Source organism: Geospiza fortis, unplaced genomic scaffold, assembly GCF_000277835.1.
Source record: "Geospiza fortis unplaced genomic scaffold, GeoFor_1.0 scaffold165, whole genome shotgun sequence".
NCBI classification, from domain to species: domain Eukaryota; kingdom Metazoa; phylum Chordata; class Aves; order Passeriformes; family Thraupidae; genus Geospiza; species Geospiza fortis.
The window spans coordinates 1,624,492-1,642,424 of record NW_005054442.1 but is presented as its reverse complement, the minus strand read 5'-3'; the positions used below and the strand labels follow the sequence as shown (position 1 = coordinate 1,642,424).

General features: G+C 36.5%; 1 protein-coding gene across 1 annotated transcript in view; it reads left to right on the top strand.

Moving 5' to 3' along the window:
- LUZP2 (leucine zipper protein 2) overlaps nucleotides 1–17,933 on the top strand; it is a 148,570-nt gene that overhangs the window by 77,809 nt on the left and 52,828 nt on the right. The window contains exon 5 of the mRNA XM_014309621.2: nucleotides 1,629–1,691. Within this exon, the coding sequence (XP_014165096.2) occupies nucleotides 1,629–1,691 (63 nt within the window). The remainder of the gene's footprint in view (nucleotides 1–1,628; nucleotides 1,692–17,933) is intronic.

Here is a 17,933-nt window from a genome sequence, read left to right as displayed (position 1 = left end):
GTACTGTACTGTCTTAAATGCTTCTTCCCTAAAAGATCCAAGCTATGTTGAGATAATAATTTTGGTATCATATCTCTTTAATTATTTCATATATTTTCATAGCTAGAAGTGAAGTGCCTTGAAGGAATGTTAATATTCCTCAGAGATAGATGTAAGAAAGAGAGCACTCTGTAATGGAGGTCAGTATATTTTTTTTCAGTATTTAATGGTAGGTAGCTGGCAATTCCTTTGAACAGCTGAAAAAACAAAGTAACCACAATAAATAGCTGTATTGTGCTTCTCCCCATTCATCATGATCTGATATTTTGATTATGACCTTTATTTTTTGTTGTGCAAAATCTTCATATTTATTATCTAGACATGTTCTAAATTTCAGTATTTGTGGATGTCATTACTAGGCAGGTGCTGAATAAAGAATCATTCTCTGCCAGTAGGTGGATGTGAAATGAAAATTTCCACAATCAAAGCACTTAGACAGAACTCTGGAAGAGTTTGTAAGAGAAGTTCCACTTGTGTATGTCAGGTGGCACTAGTTTCATGAACCCCCTGCCTGCATTTCTGTCTGAAGTGATGATAGCATTGTCTGACCTGGCTTGTGATACAGGTGAGAGTGCTGTCAGTTCAGTGATGTTTTTTAAATTACTGACATGTCTGCTTGAGTGTGGACATGATTACAAGAACAGCTGTCATATCATGTAGATTCCGTGTTCATTTTTTTATGTCCTTGACAATCGAACTATTAACCTTTTGATCAATGTCTCTGTAATCTGAATCTGTTTTCTTACAGGATTTTGTTTTTCTGTTGCAATGTCAGAACAGCTGTAGTTTCCCTTGACCGTGGGTAGAGTTTTGTATCAACAGCATGGGACATAGGGTAAATGGGGATGAGTGTTTTGCTAATTAAACAATACAGAAATGTGTTCTTTTAATCCTAGTTATTTATAATTATGTCCTCCTTCCCCACATTGCAATCCATAAGCTGTGATTAAAGCTCAGTCCTGAAAAAACTCTTTTGTAAAAATCATTTTTTAAATTGTGTTTGATTAAATTCAGTCTCGAGCCTCGTGGCTGGAATTTCTACTTCCCAAGTCAAGTCATTGACTTAAGTAGGATCTAAAGACCATATTTGAATGCTTTCATGTATAACACACTTTATTCCACAGGTGGCTCTGACTAGAAGAAAGGTCTTTGTCTAATTAGGACCAGCACTGTAGCATTCACATAAAAGAACTGTGTTAGAAACCTGCTCTGATAGATATGTTCTTAGAGGGGAAAAATGTTTTTGTTAGAAAATCAGTTAATATTGTTTTAAAAATCCTCAGTTTTTTGATGATCACATTGAACTACCTTGTGAAAAATAAACACTATGTCTACTGGTACAAAACAAAAGTAAGCCTATTTACATACAGCAGTTTTCTTCTTTTGATTATAAGTTTTCTAGGTATTATGCTAAATGTTTGTAGATTTATGAAATACTTGACTGTAGCCTATACCAGCTGGGTATGTAAGCAAGTTTTTTTGATTTGGTGGTTGCTTTTTTTTCCAAAACTTTTAAAAGCATAAAAAAATAATTAGTGTTTACAGTTACATCTCAACAACTCCCACTCAACATTTCTTTAAAATTGTAGATTAACTTTTTGAAGACTGAAATGGAAAGGAAGAGCAAAATGATACGAGACCTCCAAAATGAGGTAAGAGGAACACTTGATTGTCATCTCAATTCAGATTTCATGTTGGAAGAGAGTCTGGTTTGGCTTCATATGTAAAGCATGTTATTGTAGAAGGCAAAAAAGGCACCAATGAAATTCTCTGAACAGAAAAGCAAGCAAAAATGACTGTGTACATTTAGAAATAGTGTTTTATTGAATGCAATGGTTGACTCCATGCTCATGGTGCTTAGTTTGATAGCACACTCCTGTAACTTTTGCTGCTTTGTTGAAAAGGAAGTTCTGTAGCTTATTGACATACAGTGAAACTTTTTTCTTATAGCTTACTTTAGAAATAAACAGCAAGAGGAGGAGCAGGGCAATGCAATATCAGAACTGAGATTCTTAATAAAATTTAAAAAAAACTCAAACTCCTACAATGTTTTTTTTAAGCTTTGTGTGCCATGAATATCAATCCTAGATAGATCCCAAAATTCCAAATAAAATATATAACATGTTTTAAATAATGTTTGTTGGTATTAAACTGAATTTACTTTGAAATTTGGTCTTGGAATAGAAACATGAAATATTTGAGCAGCATTGTATTTCTTTTCCCCCTTATCCTTTTCTCTCCACACAATTTGCCTAAATCAGGATGTAGTTTCTCTTTCCATTCCTTCATTTTGCAAAGAATATTGCCCTTGAAAATATTTTATTCATATGATGCCTTGTTCTCTTGCCAGCCAGGCTTCTCATCTTTATCTGCTTTGTTCAATTCTTTTGCTTTTCTAAACTATTCTGTGTGTATGAAAACTTGATCTCTTTAAAGCTGTCATTTAAACAGGAATCTCTAATTTCTTTGGTCTATGACATTGTATATATATATGGTCAATCTGAAAAATGTGTACATTACTTTTTAAGTCATAAATGTATCCTAGTTTTGGATTAATTTTTTACAGTAGTCAGGAGGGAGGCATGGCCAAACCATAACGTTATTTGATACTATCTCACATCACTTGCTAGGGGCAGGAGGAGGGGACTCTGTCATTTCTGGTTCTGTTTGAGAGAGAAGAGCATGGTGACTGAAATGCTCTGGCGCTGTTTCACTTTCCTTGTAATTTGTTTTTCTTACACCTTTTGTTATTAATATTGTTGCTCTTACTGTTCATTTTCTTACCTTACAGCTATTTCTAGTAAATTGTTCTTGTCTCAAACTGTGATTTTCACCCTTGTGCCTCCAATCCCCAAATCCATTCCTGGAGTGGAGAGTGAGAGGGGAGGGAGGCGAGCGAGCTGGTTTGGGAGAATCCCACTGGGGTACTGACCTGGGGACTTCTGCTCCTAAACCACCACAACAACAGGAAATGTCTCTTTCAGCTGCTCATGTTGTTTAGGCCATGCTCTCAGTTTCCTTTGTCTACAGTCAAAAATGCCTTGCCTTCTATTCTCACCTGTTATCATTGGATGCTTTGCAATTGAGCCTTTAAACTCTAATAAATCATATCGGTCTCATCCTATTGAGCAGTCATTAAAAACTCTTTTCTCTTACTGAACACAAATACATCATTAATCAACATTTAAACTGTCTGACTGTTAATGATTTGCTTAGGTAGGTCAGTAGACTTCTCTAATATTTAGCATATTTATAGCAAATTTTAGAAAATCTACTTTGAAAGGAATCTTTCTTTTGGTACCAAATATCAGCTACTATGTAGAAAAGAAACCAAAAGCCATACCTACCTAATGGCTTTCTATTAAATCTGTTAAAATTTTATGCAATGTTTGTTAGTTCCCTGAAAGTAACCACTTATATCAGTTTTTTGGAAATTTGACTGAATTTAAATTATATGATTTTAAGGATATGTTATGTTATTTCGATTCTGCCTCCAAACACTGAATACACATTGCTTTTAAAAATCTCATAAATTTGGATATGCTATATATTTAAATAATTGATAGCATTTTATGTGTAGGTTTTGAAACAATAATCTGCGTACAGCTATGTAGAGATAGATAATGAAAATGCTTTCTCCGTAGCTGCTCTTGTTCTTTCAAATATTGCATTCACCCTCATTTTATATTGCCAAATTGTGAATTTTGCAATCTTAGGCTCTTCTGTGACTGTAAAAATAATTTCCTATTTAGTTCTGCCCTTTCAGCACATACCCTAGTGCCATTCAGCTTTGCCTTTTGGAGATACAAATAGATGGCAGCAGCCTTCCAGCTGAATGCAGCAGCTGTCATGTAGTGTGTGAGGAGAGGACATTGAACAGAAAGGCAATTTTTAGCCTATTCAAGGCTTTGGGGGAAAAAATAAACAGAAAATAAATGTCGATGCTGTTGAAGAAAAAATGTGCCAGGTAGAGCACAAAGGGATTAGGTGTCTCAAAATCATCTGGGTCTTAGAAGTCTTTAAGTGCTTCCTGCAAATACCACAAAATAGCTGTCAGACCTCCAGCTGTAACATCATGTGGATTGTATTAATTTAGTCTTAAAGGATTGCCACGTAAACAGATATGCTCTTATTTCAAGCAATTTCTGTTATTGACAAAGAACCTTAGAAGTTTGGAAATGCAGAAGCACCGGTAGAACTAAGAAGCTTGCAAAAATGTAGACTAAAATAGAATATGTATAAAAAGAGATACTTTAAAATTTTCACTTTTGTAGATGGCCTGTTATAGACTGAGCAGCTCACTTCTAGCATATCATATGGTTTGTGGGAAATTGGGCCTGTATTGTGTCTGATAGTTGCTCATATTTGCCAGGAATATAAGCCTGTAAATGTTTCTATTTAAATCCTGAACTACTGGGATTTTGGAATTACACAGCTTTATCATCAATGGGGGTTTTGGATTTTGAGAAATAATTATGGATAATGAGACATGCAGCTGTTGAGCAGTAAGTTCATTAAAAGATTGCTTCTCTGAAAATTCAGCTGCCTTCAGAAATCTTGAAATACACTTTGCAGATAAAAATATACCACTTTTAAATAATATGCATAGTCAGCTGTAGCTTAAAGAAACATTCATGAGAAGTACAACTGCTATGACCTAGACCTATACCTTTACAATTCTGAGAAGTATATAAGCATGAAAGTTATGAAATTTCCTGGCTAGATGCATTACTTAGATTGTCTGCCTATGACTGACAGACATATATTCAATTTGATATAATTGGACTGGATAAATTGCATTTTTATATCCCTTCTTTGCCAAAGAAGTATTAATGTGAAATCTACTGGCAGTCAAATTTGCTTTCTTGTCCAAACCTCTTAATGATTAATTTCAAGTAAAAAATCTAATAGGTGTTGAAATGTATCTGTTGAAATAGATAATTTGATTGAATAAAAAAAGGCAAAAAATGAATCCACGTATTTCGTGTGTATTCTGTTAGAGTAATTGTCTTCAATGATTTTTTTGTTTTCTGCAAGATGGAAAAAACTTTGCAAGAGGGGATTAAATTCTCTGTGCTTTTTCTTTCATGACCCTGAAATACAAAAAAATTTCAGGACTAGAGCATCTTTTTGAAAAGAGATGTGCAAGTATTGAAGCTGCACTCATTAAGAAGCCAAGCTTGGATCTTGCACAAGCTCATTGTCATGCAAGATGCCAGCTCTCATTCTGGGAGTCTGTGAGCTGAAGCTGAGCTGCTGAGTTGCTGAATGCTGCTGAGGCATGACCTGCCCAGAGGCACCTTGTTAGTAATTTGAGGTTTAAATACCGGGAATTGAAGGACTAGGGAACAGAGCTAGAGAGAAGATGAGCTAGAATGTATGTATTTAAATCATCTCTGAGAGTGGTTACAACTTTTTGGGTGTGACTTGTTTGAATTTTATACAATATTGAAAACCACAAATCCAGTAAGACCTGTTGTCTGACACTTGCTTAGCCTTAAATCACTGAAATTCAGTTAACTATTTTCAGCTAAGCTACCTGACTGTACAACAATTATTCACATCAATATTGAAGGGTTTTTTTTGCACTGCTTTAGGGGTTTTTTTGGGTTTTTTTTGTTTGGTTATTGTTCTTTCCCAATCCTTACTAGCTAATTTTACTGTTTTCATGTCACCCCAGAACCTGCACCTAAAGAGCTTAGTTGACATGCTTGGTCTTTTGCTTTCTGTGTAAGGCTTCTCCTCTTGCAGAGGCAGCCAACAGCAGCTGGGCTGTTCTGCATCATTTACCTGCCCGTTCCTTTGCAGATGAGGCATCACTCACATCTATGTGCACATGGGTTTTCTTAATGTGTTTGTATTTCTTAGATACATAGAACAGTTTGGGTTGGAAGGCACCTTAAATATCATCTAGTTCCTACCTCTCTGCATTAAAATTTCAGTGTTTAATTCAAGGCCTTACACAGGCATGATGGACCTGGTGCATAGTCATCTTAAATAACCAGACAGACAAATTAATCATTTCCCCTGGCCTCCTTTTGGTCTGACAGTTTGGGTTTGGTTTGGACCTAGTTTTGTCATCACTTGTGATGTCCATATGTCTCAGGTTTCTGTGGTTGAGACGGCCCCCGGGGTGTTAGAAAGTCTCTTTTTTCCCAGCCCCGTGACTGAAGAAGAAGTCTAGATACGTTGGTTCTACTTTTCAAGGTTGTTTATTTTCTCTAATCTATTCCATTCCTTCTCTGACCTGCTGAGATCTGTCCAGCAGGTCAGGTTGTGGCACAGTCCCTGCCCTTGGGGTGCTGTTAACTTTTTATACTAAGAACTACGTGTGCTTTATTTACAATAATTTTCCAATACCTATCACCTATGTTAGACAGTCTGTCTCTACTCTAAACCAATCCAGAAGTGCCACCATCACAGCAGGAGATGGAGGACAAGAAGAAGGAGAAGGACAGGACACGCCCAGATTCCTCCATCTTGCCTCTTGAACCCCCATTCTAAAAACCCCAAAATTCTACTTTTTTATCCTGTGACAAATTCACTATCATTCTACTCAAACCCTTGTGGCTTGTAAGTCCTCACACAAAGTTGGTAATTGTTTCCATGAGCTAAAATCAAAGGCACAGATGTTTGTGACTCCGTGCCAAGGTCTCTGAGCCCCCTGCCAGGGTCTCGAGTCCTCCAGGGCAGCCAGAGGAATGTCCTGGGTCCCAACACAGATGTTCTCAGTGGGGTTGGTGAGCTCTGCTAGCTGCTGCCTGGGGCACACATTGAGTGCAGCTCATGTCACACATAGCTCATACTGATGCAGTCCTCAAAGGGTAGACTATATGGCTGTTTCTCTTGTAGTTTTCCTGGTCTTTGTAAGATTTATCTTTCTCTTTATTTTGGGGTATGCAACACTTTTGTCTTAACCAGATGAGTTTTTTAAAGTATTCGTGATAGTTCTCCAGGTTCATAAACTTACTCAATTTTTCCAATCCATCAGCATATGTAGTGTTTTGCTATCTTGGTTTGCAGTCCAGAAGGTATCTCAAGGAAGTACAACTTGTTAATTCTGATATAATTTTACGGATCAGTTACCACACTCAGCAAATTCTTTTGCATTCTGATAATCTTAAGGAGGAATATAAGCATTCTTTATGCACATCCATAGGCCTCTGAATATTTTAGTGGCTTTGAGTTGAGGTAGAAATGAAGAATTATTTCTCTTACTCACCAGATATTTTTTGTTCTATTTCTATTATAAAAGGTCCTGTGAAGGTTGAATCAAAATCAGAATAATTGCTCTTATAATTAATAAACCTGTATTCTGTTCAGCAAAATAACTAACATCAAGCCTCTGTTTTTCATAAAGCATGTTTACAGTCCTAAAAATACCTTGCCAATGTATATAAACTGCTCTTAATCTAGAGAAAACACAGTCAAACAGATTTTATTAATACCATTTGAAAAAATACTGAGTTAAATACAATTTTGAGTCATCACATAGTGATAGTTGTTGTTTTGCAAATATGAAGGTAAGGAAGGAAAGACTTTTAGAAAGTTTCTACCTGCAAACTGTGGTGGTGTTCTCAGGGGTCCCAGGATGAGGGAAGAGATGAGAATCTTGACTCCATGTTTCAGAAAGCTGATTTATTATTTTATGATATATATTATATTAAAAGAAAATTATATACTAAAACTATACTAAAAGAATAGAAGAAAGGATTTCATCAGAAGGCTAGCAGAGAAAGGAATTGAATGATAATAAAATCTTGTGACTGACCAGAGTCCAACGCTGCTGGACTGTGATTGGTCATCAAGTAGAAACAACTCACATGGACCAATCGAAGATGCACCTGTTGCATTCCACAGCAGCAGATAATAATTGTTTACATTTTGTTTCTGAGGCCTCTCAGTTTCTCAGGAGAAAACATCCTGGCAAAAGGATTTTTCATAAAATATGTCTGTGGCAGCAAACTACTCTCTGCTTAAAAGACAGAGAGGACTAAGGTGGAAACTAAGTGCCTAGCAGAATTTTACTTACTTTGCTGTTTACCACAATCTGCTTTGCCTGCTTAATATTTTAAACTGTGATAACCATTCAAGAATGAATGTAAAATCATGCAGTTCCTTTTAAACTTCTTCAGAGAGGATTTTAAATACTTTGCTATACAGCATTCAAGCTCAGACCTTGAAAGCACAGTCTTCTCATGGCTAATGTAGGAAGAGTAGTTCCTCAGCCCTAGTTTGCAGATACTGGCTGCTCTGTTCTCTGTTATTAGATCTTGCTGTGCTTCCCACATGGCTTTGGCTTGGATATTCATAGCCAGGAGAAAAAGTGCTGTAGTCTCAAGGGAAAATCTAGGCTCCTTTTAATGGGCATCATGAGGAGCTGAATAAATGGGCCATTGTTGGTAGACAAAGTAATGGGGATGTCTGCTTTGACTAAGTGGTGGCTCCCATCCAGAATGTCACAAATGTCAAAATTACAGCTTGTCATGGCAGTATTTGTTTTCTATTTTAAAACACATCTTGTCTTCACACATTTTGATCTGTCTGTACAGACCTTTACGTCTGTCAGATGACTAACACGTGGTCTGTGAGGTAACAATGCTCTTCCAATCCAGCCTCTCCTTTCTGTATGAAATTGAACATATTTATCATTCATATAAAAAGCTTGTTCTTCTAATTAATAATGTGTCTTTATTATGTTGTTTGCAGTAAAGTTACACACATTGCTATATGCAAAATGCAGTATGGATATTTACACTAGATATGCTGAAGCTTATCCAGTAGACTGGCTGAAACACTGTATTTTTATTTTGGAAATTTCACCATAAATGAAAGTTTTTTTGATCTTACCAATGCTTGCCAAAGGTGATCAAAGGAAAGTCAAAAAAGAGTAGAGTGAAATATATTGTGTCATTTCTCCTCTGCTTTGGGAAGGTGAAAGTATGTCAAAAAAGGGGAAGGTACTGGTTTAGAGATGCTAATTCAATATGCCAAGCTAGATGGACTCATGGCTGAGCTTCTGACATATAAAGTCTGACATACTGACATAAATTCAGTAACTTGAACTGAAGAGATTATTATCTAATTTATTTAGAGGAATTGTTGCTATCAAGCAGTCTGAATCTTGCTTTTTGCAGGAAAAAAAATACAGGAAAAAAAAAGTAAGTCCTTCAGTGATGAGAGTTGGGTTTTTTACATTAAACTACAGTAAATAGCTCCAGTACATGGAGCCAAATTTCTTTTTGTAGCTTTTGCATCAATGCAGCTGTTCAGAGAAAAAGCAAGGAAAAATAGCTGATTTTAAATTAGAATATTCTGCTTTCTCACCCTTTTCCCAAGACAAGGGATTCAGGCATAAAATATAAGTTCAGTATCCTGGATAGGTCAATGATTCATGAAGACTTAGTGTTAATGGCTCAAAAAAAGTCAGTTGGATCCTCTAAATTAGGTCCTACTCCTGGCTTCGCTTCATCTTGTCAAATGACTTTTAGGAAATGATTAAATATTAATGGTGATTAAATTGGAATTCTGTGTCGCTAGATTAAGAATACCCCTAGGTGCCCATCCAAACTGTCCCATGTCTGTGTTTTCATTAAGTGAACTCTTTATGGATTTACTTGAGGATCCTTACGGAGGACAGACTTTCCCTGCTAATGCAGCTGGGCCACTTCAATGCTGAAGGTATCTCATGTCCTGCCAGCTTTACACACTGATAGAAGGTGTTGCTGCCTGCACCTGACACAGTAGGACACAGATGGCACCTAGTTTCCACTACTGACGTTTTGAAGATACATGGATTTAACTTATGATTTTGGTATGCACATGCTTACTGTGGCAAATTGCTACCATGATTTGCTTATCAAGATATAAGAGTATGTGACCTCATTTTTACCTCATCCATCCCAGAGATGGGGCCAAACACATTGCCTCCTAATACAAACCCTGTGCTGAGAGAATTCTCACCTTTCAAACATTGTAGCACTGGCGATAGCGCTTGCAGAAGATTTGTGAATTAAAAAGAATATTTTAAAGTGCTGGAATTTCCTAATATGGAAATATTATACTTCTGGAAATCATGTTGTATTCCTTAAGTGTGGATAGACCATATCAGGATGGAAGTAAGAGGAAAGTATTATCTAGTACATATTGTGTAGGTGCTTACAACTCTGTATATTGAATGAATATGGCATGGTGAAAACACATTTAGTATGTGAATCAATCTGGGGTATTTTTGGGGTCCCCCGTGGCAGGAAGGAAATTATGAATCTGACTCCATGTTCTTAGAAGGCTGATTTATTATTTTATGATATTATATTAAAGAATGCTATACTAAAACTATACTAAAGAATACAGAAAGGATACTTAGAGAAGTCTTAACAAGATACTAATGAAAAACCCGTGGCCTCTTCCAGAGTCCCAACACAGCCTGACCGTGCTTGGTCATTAAGTAAAAACAATTCACATGTTGGATAAACAATCTCCAACCACATTCCAAAGCAGCAAAACACAGGAGAAGCAGATCAGATAATTTTTGTTTTCATTTTTCTCTGAGGCTTCTCAGCTTCCCAGCAGTAGAAATCCTGGCGAAGGGATTTTTCCAGAAAATATGACAGTGACATCAATCCAGTAAAACTGCCTCAGAAATATCATTTTTCTTATTGAAAGATATTGTAGTAGCTTCTTCAATACAGCTTATATAAATTTCAGATGTCTGTAGATTGTCCTTGCAAAACTTCTTCAAAAAATTGTATATATTTGCCACAAAGTTCTGTAGCAACAAACATTTAGTGTGCTGAGAGAATTCAGGAGACAGAGCCTATTAAAATTAAAGCATAACTGAATGGTATGACTCCACAGAGAGCCACATAAATGTATTCCTTAGTCATCTCCTGCCCTTCTTCTTTCATAACTGTCATTTCATAACTTCCATAATATGTCATTTCTGCTTTAAGACAGATGTTTACAATTCTGCTTAATGCAGTGTTTCATGTCCTGCTGCTGTTACAACAGAAAAAATGATGTTGTAGAAAGTCATGACCCTTTACTCCACTAGTGATAAAGGACCTAATTTTTTCGAAGTCAGAAATGTGTTTTGTATTTAAATTATTTTTATTTACATATTTATTTACAGCACATTATTCATTCCTTTAACACTACTTTAATAGAGCTTTCACTGTGATTTTTTTTTCTAAAGAAGCTCAACCTACAGCTTGCAGCAGCACCAAGTTCTTGTCATCATTCTATTCACAGATGTCTAACAAATGAAAAGACCTTCATGTTAATGTGTACTTAGCTAGGTGTTCTCCTTTCTTGATCCTGCCAAACATCCACAAGGCACTTAGCCACCACTAGCAAAGGGAAAGACCCAAGAATTGCTAGGTTTTTTTCTCTAAATAACCTTGCATGGCATAGGCAATTGCCTTTCATTGCAGATATAAATTCTGTACAATGGGGTTCTGTATCTAATATGCTGCTGGTTTTAATTAGACTGTCTGTCATGAAAAGAATTAGTAATAGCATTTGCTTACCCATAGCAGTCATTGAAATGATTGGAACAGCAACAGAAACACAAACCTCCTGCTAAAAGCTCTAATAGAAGATTTTTGTGTGTTGCCTATCAATTTGTTCAGGTCAGCTGGACTACGTGAAATACAAGAAAAAATAAACAACCTTTATCATTGGCAGAGATAGGCAGAGAAAAAAAAAATACACTGTTTGTTTTGGAAATCTTGCTTTTAAGTACCTTTTCCTGTAACACAGGAGTGTAAGGCTGGGGGACAGGTTATAGAAAATAAAGCTTAAAATGTATGAAACAGTCCAAATATATCTAAGCTTACAGCAGTGGCAATGTGATGTGTTTGCTGGGCTTACTGAGTTTGGCTGCCAGCTTCTGGATTTGGCCAGAAATAAAACTTGCCTCCTAAATAACAGTATTAGAGCATTAGTGCACAGAGAGACTGAAGCCTGACCATAAAAAAGTGGGATTTTCCCAGGAATTCAGAGCTAGAAGGACAATGGTGCTTACTGAGTTCCGATTCAGACAGATATGAAAAGTCATTCACATATATATATATATATGTCTTCACTACTAAAATACAGCTATTTGACATACTTGGCCATCAAAAAACTGTGAGGACAAGATACTTAAATATGCTTAAGAATGTCAAGGCAAACACCCTTTACAAAAAGTCACGATGACTCCACTGACCATAATGAAAGGTAGAAAAACAGTTTTAAGGATCTTAACTAATAAACTTGAATATCAGAAACTCAATTTATCTGTCTCAGAAAGATGAAGGGCTCAGCCAGCCCTGCTGGGGTTAAAGCAGTCACACTGTTTCACGAGATAGAAGCCATTTTTCATCATTGTGAAATATAAAACTAATATCCAAAGCAAACTGGATACCAATCCATTGATATCAGATCAATCCAGTTATGTGATTTTAGTCTGTTGATGTCTTCTGATTTCTCTCCTAAAGGCACAGTGAACAACTCTGGCTTCACAGGAGATGGAAAACCATTCATCTTGGCACTTGGCCCTGACACTCCTGCTGACCAGAGTCCAGGGTTTTTTTGTGTTCTTGGGTTCGTATGTTTTTTTTTTAATGTATTGGGCATAAGAGAGAAATATTTAAATTATGAGTAGGTGCTTATCATGGTTTGATTTGTATTATTTATCAAATGGAAGGAGAGTCAAATTTATCTTTTACATGACAAAAAGAAATCATGTCAGAGCTCAGATACAGTGTCTGAATTGAATTGCTGAGAATAATTTTCTGAGGGAGAAAGTGATTGTCTTAGCTTGAACATACTTTATGGCCTGTGCTATCAGTTGCTTTGTACTGGTGATGTCTAGGTTATATAGTTTGTTCATTCTGGGTTTAGATCCTGATGCAGATTCAAATAGATAATACTGGTGTTTCAGACTATAAAATCTAACTTAAGAGTATTAAAGCACTCATTGTGTGACCAGAAATCAAGATAAACTAACTTCAAAAAATGACATCTGAAATTTTGTGACTTTCACTTTGGTGGTGTAAGTTTAACCTTCGGTTAGTAGAATGTATGATTCATCAGATAAATGTTAATCGCTCTAACTTCAAATTTACATGATACAATGATAATAAACCCCTCTGAACTGGACCTGGGGATAGCTTGTCATTGTTAACAATGCCTATAAACTGTGATTCTTGAGGTTCTTATGCTAAAATCAGATGGAGAAATTATAAAAAAGACAATACGCTGCATATATAGCTGCATAATGATTTAATGATTTATACAAAACTTATTTGCAGGAAAGGAACTTACTAAAACTGCAGCTGTAAAAGTGGTTTTATTGAGCTTCCAGGTGTATAGTTAGTGCTTTTCTCTGTAAGCCTTTGTCCAGGTTTTCTGATTGGCATGATGGTTATTGTTTTCTAAGAATGCTGAAGTAGTCACAACCTCTCACCCTTCTCTAGAGGTGAAATGCTCAATCTGTTATGGTAGGAATTGCTGCTTTTTTAAAAGCATGGGTGAAGGTCTCGAGATGTTTTGTGTTTATTTGGCCAAGCTACTGGCATATGCTTCAGGAAAACAGATGCAGAAGAGAAGGGTTATTTTCCACAGTTAGGAAGAGAAAGGAACATATCCCCTTCTAGTGAAGCGAGGGGTTTTTTTTCATCAGGTTCCAAAGGCATGTTGACAAAAAAGGTATGACACTACAGCTTCTTTTCTTTTTGTGTTTTTATATTGGAGGTAGATCTTTAGGCAACATAGATAAAGTCAATGATTATATAATGAATATGTCTTTCATTAAGTCTAGTCTCACATTTTGAAAATATTATTAGAACCCTAACAAGGATTATAGGAATGTTATAAGACAAAAGGAAAAAAAAAAGCCCAGTGACTGAGGCAGAAAGCTTTTTATTTTCAATATGGAAGCTGTGAAGAACATGTTAACAAGTTTAGCAAGTTGTCTTTAAGAGTTCTGACTTCTGTGGGCTGTTACGATCCAGTTATTAAAATTGTTAGAGATGTCTCTGCCCAAATTAAGGTACAAATGAGACCATATGGACCATATGCCCACGTCAATAGTATGGATTTTATTTAACAGTAAATATGAGGTAAATAGAGAAATATACAAAAAAATAGCAAAAGGTAGAGGAGAGAAGGAGAATGACAGAGAGACAGATTAAGTAGAAAATATCACTACTGTAGATCCCAACAGCATTCCATTGATCCTCTTCTTCTGGTCTTCTTGGTGTTGAGGGTCCCACAAAACACAGAGTTCAATGGATTTATATATGGTTTGGGCCAGGTGGGAATGTCCTGGGAGAGCAAGTTTGACAGTGTCTCATGCAACAGAGACTCTGGATTTGTTGCATCATGTGCAGTCATCCTGTGCAAGCCTCAGGAATGAGTCTGGGGGGCACTTCAGAGGTGTTTGATGCTTTATGGCACCCCTCAGCTGCCTTCACGTGAATGTTCCCCTTGGATGTCGCCTTCCCAGGGTGTAGGGGAGGTTACAGCAGAGCTGGTTTGTTGTGAGGGGGGCTGGGTGTTCACTGCCTCTGACCAGAGGTTCTGCCACACACCCAAAACTCTCCTGCTCCCCGTTTGTTTGGGCAGGGAGTGTGTGCAAGCCAGGCCTCAGCAGATGAGCCTGGGGGCTGTGGCCTCCCCCACCCTGAACCAGCCAGAGCTGATTTTCAGGAGAGCTGCTGGGTCTGGCTTTCTTGTGGATGTGTTCTTCTCCCTCAGCCTTGTTTACTTCTACCCAGACCAGAGATAATTGGATAACAGTGTCATCTTCATCTTATCTCACATTCCCTTAGGCAGCTGAACTCCCAGTCAGGAGGCACGTTCAGGAAGGGTTGGGCTTTGGTGGTAGCAGATTCTTTACACGGTTTTGGCATGATGGGCAACCAGTCCTTCCTGACAGTGGTTAAGCCATTAGCCATGACACTGCAGTCTGTCCCAGTGGGCAGCAGGGAGTGGACACTGGACTCGTGTGGAATTACTGAGCCTAGGTACCAGGGCAGTGAGAGCAAACTGCATGGGAAGAGACAGCAGGATTCTTACCCGTGAGGCAAACACTGACAGCAGGTTTTTGCACCTGAATTTTGGAATGCACTGAAACTACTGGTGTAAGTGGTGCAAATAAGCTAAAAGATTTCATACAGTAAGAATTAGGTACAACAGTAACTTGGCTTAATGATATGATTGCATACAAATACTCCAGCTTACAGCTTTTGTGATAAGCTTTCTAAGATGTTCAAATACATTAAAATACCTGTTTATTTTGAATATAATGATATTTTAACTCCGAGTCTAGAAGGCCATTGCTAATTAAAATAATTTTTCTATATAATTTTTAAATTGATTACTAAAGATATATTTACAGATATTTCATTCCTTATTTTTCAGATTGAAATGTCCAAGATCTTCTCCACTGAAATACTTAATTACAAATGAAGTATTTGAAATTAACACTGCATAAAATTCTGATTAGTATATTTGTTCTTGCTCTTTGAGGGATGCTTAATAAGAAAATGAGCATAATCTTTAATCTTTGTACATCTTAGAAGTCAGAACTTCTGTTCTGAATCAATAGGCCTTTGTAAATTTAAAATTTCATTGATTAATTAATCAATGTCCCTTTTGCTAGAAAGGGGCTTTGAATATATGTTATAGTTCAAATGTTTTTACTGGTAGGCTTCATATTCTGCTATAAAAATTAGTCCTATTAATCAGGATGCAGAGTTATTTTCAACTGTGATATGTGATTTGTGAAGTAACATAAAATCATGCGAATTGTAGCCAAGAAGCTGTCATCTACTTCTAACAAGCTCCTACTTATTATGCTTTGTATAATATTAACTTTTAATGCTTGCTCTCATTTCTAAAAACATTATTAAGTTCAGATCAAAACAGGACTGTTTTGCTTGCATTCTGATAACCCCGCTGGGTGTTTTTGTTGCAAACTGCCTGGATAATGAGACAGAATCAGGAAATCGTGTTAAACCTAGCTAAATCTCAAAAACTGAGTCCATCTCCTGGCTTTGAATATTTTCATCAAGTTTTGCTTTTTGGACAAATTCTATATATATATAACTATATATACTTTTGCCAGGTTTATTTGGCACAAAATGTGGAAATTTTGACAACTGTCTAGTGCATTGTGTGCCCTGTTGCCACACAGTTTCTCACATTCTGGGTTACTGCGTCGTATTCTCAAAATAGCCTATGTGGAAATTACTTACAAAAGATTAATGTGTTAGCAGAAGTTATTTCTTACAATAGTTTGTACTGGGCAAAAGGAATATAAATGAACAAAAATGTAATGACTACAATTCATTCTTTCTTTGCTTCTCAAATATGGACAGAGTGCTACTGAACCAAACATCACTAGTGTGTAGAGGGACTGGAAGATAATGAGTTAATCAAACCAAAGGGATGCCTTGATATCCTGGGTTAATTAAGTGCAAGTCCGTAATGAAACAGTGGCTTTGGCACATCTGTTTTACCATCCCAAAAGATGATGCTGATCTTTATGTGAAACCATTAAGATATATGTAAAACACATTCACTCTCTGTTCACAAGTACAGTCTGGTTCTTTAGGTGTACCCCTGGTGAGCAATAGATGAGTCAGGTGTGCTTCATGTCTTTGATTTTCATTTTGTTTACCTTTGTTCATCTCCTATCTGCTATACAGTTCCATTTTTTCAGAGCCAGTTGTCTTATTCTGTATTTCTATAGTGGTTAGTACAATAGGCTGTTGCTCTTTGGTGAGTTACATAAATTTTCAAACAAAGAACCAAAATTAGTAATTGACTGCGACACTTAGTAGAGCAACATCCAGCTCTTTGCAAATCAAATTTTGAAAGATAGAATCTGGATTGTTGGATTGTCTCGTTCAAAATAACATCCTAGTTCCTTTCTGTTGTATCAGAGAACTGTGGGCATCCATGTCAAACAGCTGGGAAAAATGTATTGTTTCTGCAGTAATGTATACTGTTGCATGGTAGCCAGCAACAGTGAAATGTGAAATTATATCAGATCTCCTTCTTATTTTGGAATCAGGAAAATGAGTTTTCAAATGAAATTTTAGTCTCTTTGCATTTGCTTAAAAAAAAAAAAGGTGGAGTTTTTTTTAAGAGAAATTCAAAGCTTCCAGTTCTGGAATTAAAGCTTCCAGTGTTTTGGTAGGATGTGGACCTAAATTTGAACTGTATGGAATTATGTTTTTTCCTCTAAAGACAGATTGTTCTTGTGCACACTGTACAGGAAAGCTGTTGCTGTTCAGTAATAAACATACATTCCTGAAATGTGGTGGGTTCTGTTTCTGTTTGTATATTTACAGTCCATTAATGCAGGAATAATTGGGTTTTGTATTCTTTTAACATTTTTTTCATGTTAAACATGTTATGTTCAGCACTTGTGGATCTGTTTATTGAATACTTATGGTTTTGACCAGTTTTAAAAGGTGTTCACACTGCAGAGAAATCTTCACCCTTGACTGTCAGTTATGGGATAATATGAGTGAGTAGTGGAAAAATAATTACTATGAAGAATTAATTTTGTCAGGGTTTTTTATTTTTCCTGAAAATGAGAAGAAATACCTTTAAAACTCCTACCTGAAAAACCATATTGAGTTGGCAGGATGCTATCAGGTAACTAACTTTCTACTGGTTTTATTACTTGCAGTTTTAAACTATGAAATTTAGCAGAAACACCCCTTGATTTTGATCAAGGTCAAGTGATGAGACCTTGGTCCTATTACTCAGTTGTTAAAATGATTTACAGAAAATGATACTGAGCTAGGGAGTTGACACCAAGCAAGGATTAGAGGTTTTTTCCTGCCCTTTTGTACCTCAGCTTATTAAATCTAAATTGCTTTTGGTTGCCAGTG